The 14,610-nt window shown below is 46.1% G+C and overlaps 1 protein-coding gene across 1 annotated transcript in view; it reads right to left on the reverse strand.

Moving 5' to 3' along the window:
- The window catches only part of stan (Protocadherin-like wing polarity protein stan), a 61,984-nt gene that overhangs the window by 19,253 nt on the left and 28,121 nt on the right, over positions 1-14,610 (reverse strand). Inside the window, exons 13-21 of the mRNA XM_077639290.1 lie at positions 10,638-10,784; positions 9,657-9,758; positions 8,620-8,782; positions 5,273-5,535; positions 4,075-4,258; positions 3,858-3,959; positions 2,662-3,165; positions 1,804-1,983; positions 1,016-1,115 (exon numbers count right to left, since the gene is read on the reverse strand). Coding sequence (XP_077495416.1) covers positions 1,016-1,115; positions 1,804-1,983; positions 2,662-3,165; positions 3,858-3,959; positions 4,075-4,258; positions 5,273-5,535; positions 8,620-8,782; positions 9,657-9,758; positions 10,638-10,784 — 1,745 coding nt within the window. The remainder of the gene's footprint in view (positions 1-1,015; positions 1,116-1,803; positions 1,984-2,661; positions 3,166-3,857; positions 3,960-4,074; positions 4,259-5,272; positions 5,536-8,619; positions 8,783-9,656; positions 9,759-10,637; positions 10,785-14,610) is intronic.

The following is a 14,610-nucleotide window of genomic DNA, read 5'->3' on the forward strand; positions in this document are numbered from 1 at the left end:
CTCCTCGTCGCACAGGCAATATAACATTTGCATTGGTGAGGGCGCATGCATCTTGAATCCATGTAGGCTTCGCAGTGCTCTATGTGGATGTGGAAGCAACTTCAAACATAATTGCTAGGCATGTTTCAAGGTGTCTGACAAGTGCTGGAAGGGACGCTGAGGTCAACTCACCCCAATTTAGAAGAGAGTTAATGCATAAAATTTTATAAACAAGTGGAAACAATTAAAAGAAACAAGTAAAAATTCAATGCTTAATAGTTTTACTAAAAAACAATACTTAAATAATCTAACAATACAATAATAAAAATAAGCCTTTAATAAAATAATTTGTTTGGCTCTTCGTGGCTAGGTTCACGTTTCTTTCACAGTAATGGACACGTTGACTGCTGAGAAAGTTGGATTTAAAGATGGAAGATTTTTTTTTCCCTACCACTCGAATGAAACTTGTGATGACGGTAGATGCCGTCAGTAACAAAAGAGACTGAGTTGTACATTTAGAACTGAATAGCAGTGCTGTCTAGCCACAGGGATCTGCAAGCAAAGAACTACTGATGTCGTTGCGGTTTTTGTTTGTGACAACTGGCTGTGATATGTGTATTTAATGTGTTAGCCTTTCCTAGCTTATAAAATCTCTGTTTTCAGTGCAGCTAGCCTGTTAGTCATCAGAACGCGATAATCGAGCCAATAAAGGCCAGTTTCGATTTGTCCGCAGTGTCCCTTTAATGGCACGAATTAAACAGCTAACGGCAAAGCTGCAGGCACAACAGACATGACAAGTGCACGCGTCTGGTTCTTCCTCCAGCTACCAGATGCTGCCAGTGCCAAGTTGAACAAAGCATCAGTAATGCTGCAGCACTGTGCCGAGGAGTGGGGTTTCCCTCCTGTGTCGACTCGCTCGATGGTCCATGGCCTGTGCTTGCAACAGTGGAAGCTCGATAAATAAGCTACCTGTCTGAGCCACCAAAAGTTATGCAGTACCATGTACACTTGCAAAGAAGCAAAATCCTGCACCCACCTGATGGTTTGGTCATAAGCGGCCGGAAAGAGCCCATCCAGGTTTGGATACACACTGTAGACAACAACTGCCTTCTTTCCGAAGCCACGTGGAGGCGGTTCTGGAAGTTTTAAAAATGACCGGCACCACAGTTTCCAAACAATTCACTTAAGCCACAATGGGCATGTTTCTCAAATGACCAAGAAGCAGTAAAACATGCAAATTTCTAACATTTACAGTAGGGGTTCCTAATCTTTACCAGCCTTGGGAAACCTCACTGGCTTCGAGAAGATACTGAGGAAGCATGCGTACTTTGGCTTTCACTTCTTCCTGCCTAGCACACACACAAGCATATGTGTGCACATGCAGCTGAGCGGCCTCTCAAAAAATGCCAAAGTCCAATTAGTAACAATGACTGGCTGCATAGTGAAAGACTCTGCTATCAGCGATTACAATGCAGTGGGTAAAAGGAAAAGATGGGGTTGATGCACGCACAAATTAAGCACTAAAAAACATCCAACAGCTCCAAGGAACAGAGCCTAAGATGCCCTGGTTTACGGTATTTGTTTGCCTTGCACTTTTGGTCAAAAATGAGCATGCAGCATCCCAAATGATTTTGCCAACTGGTGCTACTTAACGCAGAAAACGCCTGCACCAATGCAGACTGCCAACGGTCTCTTCTCAAGCTTAATCTTCTGCAACCCACAAAAGACTTGAAGTGTGACTTTGTATGTTTGCATTGTGGCTAACATGGCTGCCTGCTGGGGCGACAAGGGCATGTAAAAGCAGGTTTCCGCCTTGACACTTACCAGACTTTGTAGAGATACCAAGCGAGGCCAGTGAAAGAGAGACTGAGGTGATTTCAGGATTGGGCTTTCGAAGCACGTAGTTGTTATACTTTGGCAACCAAATGGATGGCCCCTCCGAGGAGCCATGCTCGATGAAGGAGCCTTTAGTTTCTGCTGGCGATATTGTGTCCATTCCAAGCACTGCATGAAAAAAGAGTTCTTGTTTAGCTGTAGTGGCCAGTGAGCTTCCCTTCGGAGAGGCTGCAAGCATGTTTTCTAGCAAACATATAGACTTTATAGAACAGGGGGAGGGGGGGGGGGGGGGGTGCCACTCTTTGCAGCAGACCTAGAAGTACTTCATGCTTTATTAATTAAAATAATTTTCACTGTGCCCAATGCAGAAGCTGTTGGATGGCTGTATATTTCTATGTCACTGTAGGCACAAATGAAATTGCAGCAGTTAAAGCACTTCATCTTAAAAAGAGATGCCACGGAAAGCCCCCAAGAAACATCGGAGAAAATATTAGCTGGTCTGAACTATTTACGACCACATTCCCACTTGGATTCTCAGGGAACTATATTATTGTTCTATATTTTTGAATCTGTGCACACTGGAAAAAAGATTTACTAAAATTTATTCTGTAGCTTTGTTTTGTTTCTGCACTGAATTTTACTGCAACTGTAACATGTTTCTTTTCTATCTTGCTCTCTTTCCTGATTCTGCTGCGTTTACTTAAGTACATCTCATCCTTAGGTCAGGAGGTTTAAAGTAAGAAATGTTCAAATATAAATAAATGAGACGACTGATAGTAGTCAGTCCAACACAAAACAGTTTCTCCTTGCCAACTGCAACACCACACATAGAAATAGCAAACTTACCAACATTTGGAGCCGAGATTTCAAACGGTTCCGTGAAAGTGTCCTGCCGGCTCAAGGCGAGCGTGTGGCCATACTTCTCGAACATCTTTAGCAGGTGTGCCGGCCCCTGGTTCGTGAGTGATACAACGCGCTCCCAGTGTGCTGCGTATCGTGTATCCAGGATGACGCTTGCCGTGTTCACCAGGTTCCTGATGAAACCGCGGTCTTGCCGGTGGGTCAGGTTGAGCCCCGCCTGGTGGTTCTCGTATGAGAGCACGTGGTGCAAGAGCCGGGACGTCAGCAAAACGTCAGTTCCATAAAGACCAACAGGGTCAGAGTGCGTCGTGTTGGTGGCGGTCCGAAGCTGCTTGGCAACGCGGACGGCACTGTACGTGTTGAGTGGAAGCTTGTCGCGCTCCAAGACGCGGAGCTGCTCGGACAACGGCACAAAGACGTCGGAGACACAGTTGAACATGTCTGGCTCAAGCCAGCCGCTCTCCTGGTCGCACAGGCGAGTTGCCTTGCCTGTTAAAAAAAATTGAGAGATAGAAAAGATGGAGATTCAGAGGTAGCGATAAAAATATTGATCAAATTCTGAGAATTTTTCAAACAAATTTCAGGTCGTCATTTTCATAATACACAGAATGCCAGAAATCACAATGCCATACACATTAAAGGCCAGCATGGCTCAGTGCATGCGATAAAATAGCTTAAATTTCGGTTCTCTGAAGTGAGAAGCTTTGTTATAGATATGTGATGTGGCACAAGTTACATAACACAGGAAACTTGCGACAATGGCAAGTTGCTCCACTGTCTGTTTACCTCAACACATCAGTGAAGAAACACAATCTGTGTCGCACTATTTTGCGCATAGAGGTGAGTGATGCCACACAGACATTGTTTCCCATTGTTTGTTTGTTCTTTGCACGTAGTGGACTCTACTTAGCAGATAACGACACAGTTATTCATTCTTGATGTGTTGAAAGCAAATAGAGTAGATGCTAAAATCTTGCAGCTGTGATTACCTGCATTGTCCTGCTTAAAGCCATGACAGACAACCACTCAGTGACTGAGACAAACAAACCAAATCGTGTAAAAGCCATGACTACGAGTATGACTCAACAAGGCATGCTCAGTCACACAAAGTTAACGTAAAATAACCGCAAGAAATTTGTTAAGTTAAAGCAGTAAATGTTTGTGTGAAGAGAAAAGCTTACCTTGGGATCCCTTGGGACAACTTCGCGACACTTCCTGGTTGAAGAGGGCTCGTTCCCACCATACTCGTTCACTGAATGACCTTGGGCACCCATCGTAGATAACTGCCGACAGCGGGAGTGAGATTAATCGCACACATCACCTTACTGTGGATAAAGGTCAACCTAAGCGCTTGTGCAGCTAAGCATTAAAACATCTGAAGAAAAAAAAAAAACCAACCTTCGCAACCGCGAAGCGTGACCTCAGCGAAGCGGTTGGAGCAGGCATCGCACTGCCTTCCTATGACCCCTGGTCGACAGCGACACTGCCCCGTCACCGGGTGGCAGCGATTGCTGTAGGATCCATTGGCGTAACAGTCGCATGGGTAGCACACATCACTGTCCTCTGGCTGGTAGTGGTTCTCCTGCGAGAAAGAGAGAATGGATAAAGATAGTTATTGAGCTGAACTAGGTTACTGAGCTTATCGAACAAACAGGATCAACATTACCACACACTTTTTCAGGCACTGCAATAGCTGGAAGAAGATTGGATGCAGAAACACTAACTTGCTGATATCATGCAGAGAGGTCTAAGTGCATAAAACATTTTTGCACCACTAGATGGCACCCCTGATTTTTTTTTTTTTAGGCTGCAACAGTGGGAAGTGTGCTTGTTGTAGTACCAGCAGTGGCGAAAGGTTGCCTGGAAGTATACTTCCCACACAAAACTCGTGAAAGGGTTAATGAAGTAACTGTCATCTCCTGATGGCTTACATTGCGGGGACCTGCCCTGCAGTCTCCTGTGTTTGCTTTCCCGCGAGGCAACGTGCAGCAGCAGCCTCGCCTCGAGGAGGAACACATTCCCTTGTCAGTTACATTAACTAGCAAGAGAGGGCGCCAGCAAAGCAGCGCAAGAGACCGCTAGCAGCCCGTGCGCGGGAGAAGGCATGAGGCTCTTCGGCTGGGATCGTCGGTGGGAGCGGACGTGTCGTTCACGGTTCCGTGCTTCGCCAGCGGGGCATGGAAGCGGCGGGAAGAGTGGCTCCCATATCTCGTCCCGTCCGGCCTTCAGAGTATCCCTTGCCCTAGTGTGGGTGAACATTCGATCGAAATCTTGCTGGTGAGTCAAAAACCTTGATTCATTAGCATATCTTGTTGCTATCTGGCATTTTTATTGATGTAGCAATAAATGCCTGTTTGTGCCAGCCAATGTGTCGTTCCTTTGTTCCTTCAGAGCATGGCCCGCTGTGGTCGGTGAGCGCTTGGTAGCGCACACGATCACGGGGTTGGGTCTGGCAGTTTTGTGTCAGCCGCGATTAAGCGGAGAAAAACTATTTATCTCCCCAATAAAACCCCACAACATAAAGCAGTGTTTAATCGTTCGAAATGGATATTCCTGAAGGAGCAAGAAAAAACAGAGGAAGCAGGGTTTGGCTCACCTCGCAGTAGCATTCGCCCGTGGTCTTATTGCAGTCGGCGTGGTAGCCGCGCTCGACGGGGCAGTGGCAGGGACCGCACACGGGGTAGCCCCACCAGTTGAAGGGGCATGGCTGTGTGCTTGCCTCCTCGCAGTAGCGGCCCCAGCGGTCCTCCCCGCACTGGCACCGGAAGCCACCAGGGTCCTTCTCAGACACCAGGCATTTGGCGTCAGCCTCACAGGGGTCCAGGCTGCATGAGGCTGTGCACTGCTCGCCGACGTAACCTGTGGTTCCAAGCAAGCAATTTTAATACACTGCAATGAAGCTTTGTTACTTGCTTTTGCATGTTCTCTCTTTGTTTTGTCTCCAGACCACAGCCTTAGCACTTTTGTTTGCTAAGTGAGATGTGCCGAGTGTGTTCTGGAACAGTCATGATCATACTTGACCATTTACACAATATTTGAGATGGTTTTAGGAGCCTTATCTCGAAAGCTCGGTGTCACCTTAAGTTGAGCACGGCCGAGAACGACTGGCAGTCTTATCCCGTAGACAGCCTAGTGCATGTGTTGCTATTAGTGCCACCAAACTCAGTTTCTCTTGAGGGCACGAGTTATACCAATTACAAATTTGTTTTTCATCACTTCAGCGTCCCTCTCTTGAGTGCCGTCATCGTTATGCGACAGTATGTCAGATGGCAGAATACCACCCCTGAAACAGTGCATAATAATAATAATAATAATTGGTTTTTGGGGGAAAGGAAATGGCGCAGTATCTGTCTCATATATCATTGGACACCTGAACCGCGCCTAAGGAAAGGGATAAAGGGGGGAGTGAAAGAAGAAAGGAAGAAGAGGTGCCGTAGTGGAGGGCTCGAATAATTTCGACCACCTGGGGATCTTTAACATGCACTGACATCACTGACATCGCACAGCACATGGGTGCCTTAGCGTTTTTCCTTTATAAAAACGCAGCCGCCGCGGTCGGGTTCGAACCTGGGAACTCCGGATCAGTAGTCGAGTGCCCTAACCACTGAGCCACCGCGGCGGGGCAGTGCATCTTTGGTGATGTCATTTTTACTTAGGCAGTAGAATATAGTCATGACCAGTATGAAATTCAGGATGACATGAATTCATAAAGTTCCCTGGCTTAAGTGCACTGGGTACAATGCGAAAATTAAGGGTGTTCCGAAAACTCTCCCGCACCACTACGAATGAGTACTAGGCGCTGCTCGCATATCGCCAACATGCGATCGCCAGTCGTAATGTACACAGCACAAGCAGTGAGCAGAGGCACGTGGCTTGTACATTGCCGATTCCACGATCATCAGTCACGTCCCAATGGGCACTGGAGCTCCCTTGGATATCCCATGGACGTCCTGGACGTCTAAGAAAGTTTCAGTGCCCATTGGGTTGATATGCACCACGAGCACTGAGCAATAGTGCGCAGCCATAAATAAATTCTGCCAACCATAAACACACTTGCGTGAATGCATTTCTCGTGCTTCAGTATACAAATTTTGATTTGTTTTGGATTATATGAATATTTTTCGCCACCTCGCGACATTTGTATCTCCAAGATTCTACACTAACTGTCGACACCATCACCAAACCTCTACCACTGATACTATTGTATTGTGTACTACCCCAGTCTTCTGTCATCTTCAGTGTCCCTGTCCCACCAAATATTCTAACCTATACGCTCCACATGAGCCTCTGCTGACGACTATGTACCCCATTTTCTGGGTCCCCTCTCTCATACTAAGAGAGACTAGCTGATTCTTCTACGTGCCACATGTTCTGCCAAAGACAATTTCCGTCACATAATTTCATCTGGGATATCACCAGTTCCTGTCTGTTCCCTAATCCATGCTTCTCTTTTTTTTTGCACCTTAAACTGTAACTCCGGGGCTTTTTTGCATCTTAAGATGCAACTCAAGGGTTTATGAACGTTTTGAGCTGACAGTGACATCACATTCCTGTGCACCACAACAGTCTTTCAAAACAGCGAGTGGTACATTTTTAAGAAAGCAAAAACAGCACTCTAAAACCGAAGCTCAGATCGTGGCCAGGGACGATGCATTGCATGATGCAGCAATGAAGCCATGAACATTATTAGAAAAACATTTCTTTGCGTGGTAATACAAGCCTCAACATTTTGTTACTTTTAAGCAGAGAGCGGGTACATTAATGTGAAAACTTGAGAATAAATTTGCACTGGAATGAAATGTTGCATGGCTGCCAAACATGGTGGAAATAATTGCAGACAAGAACAAAAACCTACAGTATAAGTTTCATTAGAATATGATAAGCCCGATAAACCCCCGAAGCTGCCCCGGAAGCTGTTCTTGAATATTGAAGATGGCGTTCATCGGTAGGTTACCGCATTTTAATGGCAAAGAGGATACTTAAACTGAAAATGAAGCTTCCATACGATAGAAAAGGCCGTGAATACAATAAAAATGTTGCCCCCCCCCCCCCCCCCCGCCTCCATTTTTGCAAAGAAACTGTTTTGTGTCATGACTTTTTTTCTCATGAATCCCTTAAGCTAGTTTACACTGTCATTCACTTCCAAATGGTGATCATAAAGTCCTCTTCAACATGAGCATCAAGACTTTAAGCCGAGTGGAGGAAAAAAACTCTCAATCCAGTTTTCTCAGCAATAAATGCATCTTTTGCTCCTGAACAAACATTAACGCAGACAGAAAGAGGCACAGAATCGATACTAACCAAGCGTAATAATTAGAAGGCGCTCTACTCAGATTCTCTTTAAAGCTGAACCTATGCTTTTATGTTTTTTTAATTAGAGGTGTGAAAGTATTGAAGTTCTTTACCCTGTTCAAGTACCGAATACTTCCCGTTTCTGGAATTTTAAAAATAATTGACACACATCTTCACAAATGGATGCACAGAAAAGCACACATATGCTGTAATTTATCCTCACGTTTTAATATCTTCAAGCACTTTTTTTTTTAAGAGAAAATTTTGTATTAATTAGTCACATGAGGGGAGTCTTCGTTATCTCATTGCTTCATGTAAACACACGGTGAATCCATGGCAATCATTCTGTGCAGATTTTTTTTTTTATTTGCTCCAGCATTCCAGGCAACCACACTTCCCAGAAATTTTTTTCCGCTATTCCTTTTAACAAAATTGTTAATACTGAGCTGCCACTGATTACTATGGCAGTCACTTGTGGACATCCTTTGCTAGCAGTCACTTTAGCCAACCCAAGAGGATGGAAGGCAACCATACAATGAGCAGACAAGAAAGCCATCACTGGACAATGCCTCACTAATACAGCTTGACAATTCCTTTGTCTCATTCAACAAAAGTGGAAGAAGACGACTGTGAGATATAAGATGACGTCACCTGCGTCACAGCGGCACTCAAACTCCTCCCAGGTGTCCACACACATGCTGTGCTGGGGGCAGGGACTCGAGAGGCAGGGGTCCGGCACATGACAGCCATCACGGACATTTTGCTCCATCACGGGACGCAGCCAGGCTTCCTTGCTGGTGCCAATGCGCACGTCCTGCGTCGTTCAATGTGAGGGTTAACGACAGGCCCAGTACCTAACCTGACGCAGAGATAGTGTTTTGGTTAGGAAATCTTCACTGGGCAAATAAGCCTATAGTTGTCTTCCCATTCTCGGTCAGGAAAAAAGAGAAAGAAAAAAAAGAGGCAGAAACTGGGTTAAGGTTTTCAATTCAAATATGAAGAAGTAAAAATGAAACAATCCTGACACACACAGGCACATCCCATAAACAGCATGTTGCACTGTTATCATGCACAGATATAAATATCTCCTCTGCCCAAATTGCCTGTTCTTCAATGCCATTAATTCAACTCAATTCAATTAATTCAATGATGCTACCCTCCTTTTCACAAGAAAGGAACACCTCCGGCGCTGCACATGTGCTCTCGTCCCTCCGTGTGCGATAACCCTCCCCCGCGGTCTTACCCGTGCAGAGGAGGTTGTGCTCCGGAGGATCCGGGTCGGAGTTGCCCTCACTCCTGCCGTAACTCAGACGTGGCCTCAATTTCGTCACTTATATCCCCGCGTAGGATGTGCAGTCTGCAACTCACAAGACACTGAGGCTGACATTCACCACTTGTGGGATTGCCTGGCACTGCAGCCAACTAGAATTCGCCACCTGGCAGCAGCGGGTCTTCACCCAGACAACCCGTCCTCATATATTGATTGGACGCAGGGGCCACATCACCGCTCCCTCCTCGCCTTCGTTAGATCGGCACATCTTTCCTGCTTTATTTAACACCCACCCACTCTTTTCTTTACTTTCTTTTCTCTTTTCTTCCTAACCCCCTTATGCCCAGAGGCAATAAGCAACGCTATCAAAAAAAAAGTGGAAAGCTAAGGCTAAGAGCGGAGATCCCAGTCTGGTTACCTGAATGCAGCCGTAGAAATTGGCACCGCCTTCTTCGAGCCCTCCCAGGGAGACTTTGCCCACGTACAGTCCCTGAATAGCAGCTGCAAACTCCTTGGATACCTGCATTGTCCAAGTGGCAATGTCTATCATGTGGCATAGGCTGCTTCAAGACAGCTCAAAACTTTCAAAACAAACATTTATAATATCAATGTGTCAAAACGCTCAAACACTTTTCTCCGTCTCAGCACTGCTACAATGCCAGGAGTATTATTCTGAAGCATATTCTAAAGCACAAGGATAACTTCAGAACCGGTAGGACGAGGTGTAACGCAAAAACTGTAAGAACACTTCATCATGTGTCACTAAATGCTTAACGCTGCGGTTATTACACCATTACTCCAACTCTAATGCACTTTGCGAAAAACAAGCATGGTGCAAGAACACTGGGTAATTGTAGTGAAAGATGCTGTACCCATGGGTATATTCAAGAAACTGCTGTGTCAACACATTTAAAAATTTAATGAGCAGAGGAACCATCAAGCTACTGAAATATCAAAGATTTGCAGCTTGTGCTGACAACACACAATGAGAAACTTGCAATCCAATTCACTCTTGTTGAGACTGTCTGCTGCAGAGTGCATTCCATCCAGGCAAGCTGCCGGCAACAATGCTGATGATCCATAATAGTGACAATGACAATTATGATAGGTGAAATGATTATTTGGTGTCTAAAGGGGCTATAAACACGCATGCTATCAGGCACCTTGCCTTAATTACATCTTTTCAAGTTATGCAAGCACAATTAATGACTTAAAAATTACTGTTAGATAGTGACAGGATCAAACTTTATGGAGATAGTATATCAGTTATGACCCCTACTATGTGCGTCTAAAGTGCAGGCACATTTGTAAACTTCTCACAAAAACTACAAACAATAAATCTTGAGATGAAGCCCCTAAATGGATCCTGTGTTAAGAGTATGCAACATTATGCACGCACCTCATACTGGCCGTAGTCCAGGCTGAGCCACACATCACCCACCATCCACTTGACAGCGACATTGTGCCACTTGCCGTCGTTGACCCGAATGTCCTCCAGTGAGACACTTTCGCCATCTATGGTGTACTTGAGGTGGCCACCTTCTACCTGCACATCAAACAAATGTGAAGCAATGAGTCACAGTGAAGCAAAGCAAAATACTCGCTTGCCTTGTCACTAAGTCTAGCTGCAAGCGTTGAGCGCATTGCGGTGGGCACCTAGCACTATCTGGTGCCATGTGAAGAAACTTGGTTGTGTTACATCACACATCACTAATGTACTTCTACATTACAGATCATACAGTAATATGTTCCTTCTGTCTCAACCAACTAATGATTCAAGCTCCTACTCCAAAAACCACCGGTACAATGCCAGCACTTGAGGACTTATTTTTGACTCCGATACCCCCAGTTGGTATTTATGTTTTAGAGCCTTGCTACACAGTTTGCTTCAGTTTTTGCTCTACAGTGCTCAAAACCAACCCCTAACTTTCTGCAGCGGAAAGTTTTCATTTCCGTGAATTGAGAACAAAGAATATGCAATTATTCCGCGGGAGACATCAAATAATGCTTTGGAATGCACCTTGGGCTATGTTCAGAATCATGGTATGAAAATAATGTGAATTGTATTTTTTGGGGGGAGGGTGGGGGATCGGCTACATGGCTGGTCTGACAGTTTAAGATTGAATTATAATTTTAATGATATTTATTTTAAATAACAATTCCGCACAAAAGGCTTAAATACACGATTTTCTGTGAAATCGCGGGAATCAAGGGGCCTTACCAATACAACCCCACCTCAAACAAATTTGTACTTAATGTTAAACTTCTGTTTGTTTCTTATCTGCAGTACTAAAAACTTAGGAACCTATAGATTTGCACATGTAAAGAGCATGTGAGAGCTTTGGAAAAAACAGGTGCCTGAAAAATTTACAAGTTAAAGCTGAATAATGCGTAGGCCCTAGAGGGCATCGTCACATTGCACTCAAGACTACCGTATTTACACGACAGTAAGCCGACCCATTTTTCAAAATTTGAAAATCCGAAGTAGAGGAGGTCGACTTAAAATCGAAACCGCAGCATCGCACCATAAATAAAGGCGAGACAAATGAGATATTAGGCATGTTACAGCTAGGTTGCATTTTTGCTGCGCAGCTCCGTCGTATCGCTCTTAGTGATGGCCTTGAGCAGCTGCTATGTCAATGCGCAGAACCGGCATCCCCACCCCACATGTGGCAGCTGATGGTGGCTGTCGATAAGTAGCAAACCGGCACCAGCCCATCCCCACACGTGGCCGCAGATTGCGTCTGCTGATAAGCAGTGGCGGCCCGATAACGCATTCACGTTCTGCTCTTAAAGGTGTATCGAGACGACGGACCACGGACCTGTTTTGGCCCGCCGACTAGCAGTCACATGGGGTATGGCTTCCGGTCTACGAGGCCGGCGGACTTAATCGTGCGAGTAATGCTAGGGCACTCCCTTCTGGCGGCACACCAAGGACTTTTCAGCCTACTTGCACACATCAAGTCTGGCAACAACACCACACTGGTCTTTCCCGGCTACAGATGGCTACAGTGCTCTGGGTAGTCGAGGCAACACAAGCGAAAATAGTTTTGCGTCCACTGTTAACACACCAACGTGGTCGGATGACGCTAAATTTTACTTTTTAGCCTTAGTACAGCTTTATGGCTCGTTGACACTTCGGCATTCGGCGGCGAGAGCGAGCGAAATTCGTCGCAATGTGGGCGCTCTCGGCATACACACATGTGGTTAGAAAAGAACATAAATTGACGCTGTCTACGTACCATAAGCGCATGCACGCTTATGCATGCTAAACACAGGTATTTTTTTGGGACGTTTAGCCTTTCTCATAATTCCCACATTTAGTTCAGTGTATGCAAGCACATGCAGAACATGCAGAAACACATGCACCTGCACACACATGAGAACATGCAGAAATTAACATGCAGAAAACCAAAGTAATGTTTAATAGTCTAGCAAACAAACAGCAGTTAACAAATGGCAGCGAGGGGCTGGAAGTGGTAAAGAATATTTAGGGCAGGTAGTGACAGCTGATCCGGATCATGCGAGGGAAACAGAAGGATAAGAATGGGGTGGACCGCATATGGCAGGTTCTCTCAGATCATAAGTGGCAGTTTACCAATATCCCCCAAGAGAAAAGCATACAACAGCTTCATCTTACCGGTACTCACCTACGGGGCAGAAACGTGGAAGCTAACGAAAAGGGGTTCGGCTGAAGTTAAGGACAACACAGTGAGCCATGGAAAGAAAAATGATAGGTGTAACGTTACGAGACCGGAAGTGGGCAGAGTGGGGGAGGGAACAAACGTGGGTTAATGACATCCTAGTCGAAATCAAGAGAAATAAATGGGCTCGGGCAGGGCATGTGCTGCGAAGGCAAGATAACCGCTGGTCCTTAAGGGTTACGGAGTGGATTCCAAGAGAAAGTAAGAGTAGTAGGGGGCGACAGAAGGTTAGGTGGGCGGATGAGATTAAGAAGTTTGCAGGCAAATGGTCTAATTGCAGAGACATGGGAGAGGCCTTTGCCCTGCAGTGGGTGTAGCCAGGCTGATGATGATGATAATGCAAGCACAGACGTGATGATAAGCTCAGTCTAGTGGCGCCATATGGTTGTTAGGATGGGAACTATTTCTGTCAACAAACCTACGCCCCTGTTAAGCCTAGAAGGGGCGGAATCGTCACCCTAAATTGAAAAATAAAGCACATCTTTCACTCATACGTCTTCTTACAGGTGAGGTGTGACCAAGCGAAAAATGTTTGCCCCATTTATGGCCAGTGAAAGCAACAAAAAAGGCAGTAACAATAACGAATTGAGTCTAAAGCGAGCAGTCCTGCTTTCAAGCCTGCCGCCATGTTGTCGCCGTGGGAATGCAACTTCCTCATCGCCGCGGCAGAAATCTGTCTTGGACCGATCAGGCTTTCCGCTGGGTATTTAGGCGGAATCTGCTGAGGCGGCGGATTCTGCTTGCTCTCGCCGCCGAATGCCGAAGCGAGAGAAGAGTGTTGCTGCAAGCAGATCACAGGGCTTTGGCCCGCCTTGTTGCCTGCTCATTTGGTCCATCGTGTGGCTGCTGTCGCCGGCCCGGATCGGCCGGGCCACGAGCGGTCAGCCTCAGGGGACCGTTCCGCTGACCAGTCCGTGGCTTGCCATCTGGATACACCTTAATAGGTGTCGTCCAAGTTTTATTTTGTTTACTTTAAACTGCGGATTCGGCGCTCAAGGGAGCTTCGATAGTTGATGGCAGGGCCGCTGTTCCAATCGTAGTGGCACCGCCACTTGTAACCGCAGAGGTGCCGGGGAGTGTTGGTAGCCGATGGAAGAGCCAACGCCGCTCACGCGTAGTTTCTCTTTGGCTTTGACGCATTTGACTACTGCCAGCCGCGTTTCACAAATTTTTAATGTTGTGCCTCGTCATTTGTGCTCCGAGTCTGGTAAGCAACCGGCGCTCATTCACGGCTACATTCAAGATTGCTGTCATTCTTTACGCCGAAGAAACGAACAACTGCGCGCCGGGGCGCAAGTTCGATGTTTGCAACAGGTGATACAGGTGTGGCAGCTGCAGCGAGGCGAAATTTTCAGCTCTTCCAAGCCACGTTGTGATGTGCCTGTTTGCGAAGTGCGAGATTGCGCTGCACGACAACGTTAGAACGACGAGCTGTGGGACTGCAGCAGCGATCACGACGGCAGCACTAGTGAGGACGATGGCGCAAGTGTGGACTAGTCCAGTGACTAATACATTTTCAGTTTGAAATGTGCCCACGGGCACCCCCGCGTGCGGCAGCCGATAGCGGTTGGTGATAAGTGGAGGACGCAGGATAGTGCTATCGCGTTCTGTTATTAAAGGCCATGCGTAAACGACCTCCATGTTTTTTGTTTTGTTTTTCAGAAATGT

This window comes from Amblyomma americanum, chromosome 10 (assembly GCF_052857255.1).
Source record: "Amblyomma americanum isolate KBUSLIRL-KWMA chromosome 10, ASM5285725v1, whole genome shotgun sequence".
In the NCBI taxonomy this organism is placed as follows: Eukaryota; Metazoa; Arthropoda; class Arachnida; order Ixodida; family Ixodidae; genus Amblyomma; species Amblyomma americanum.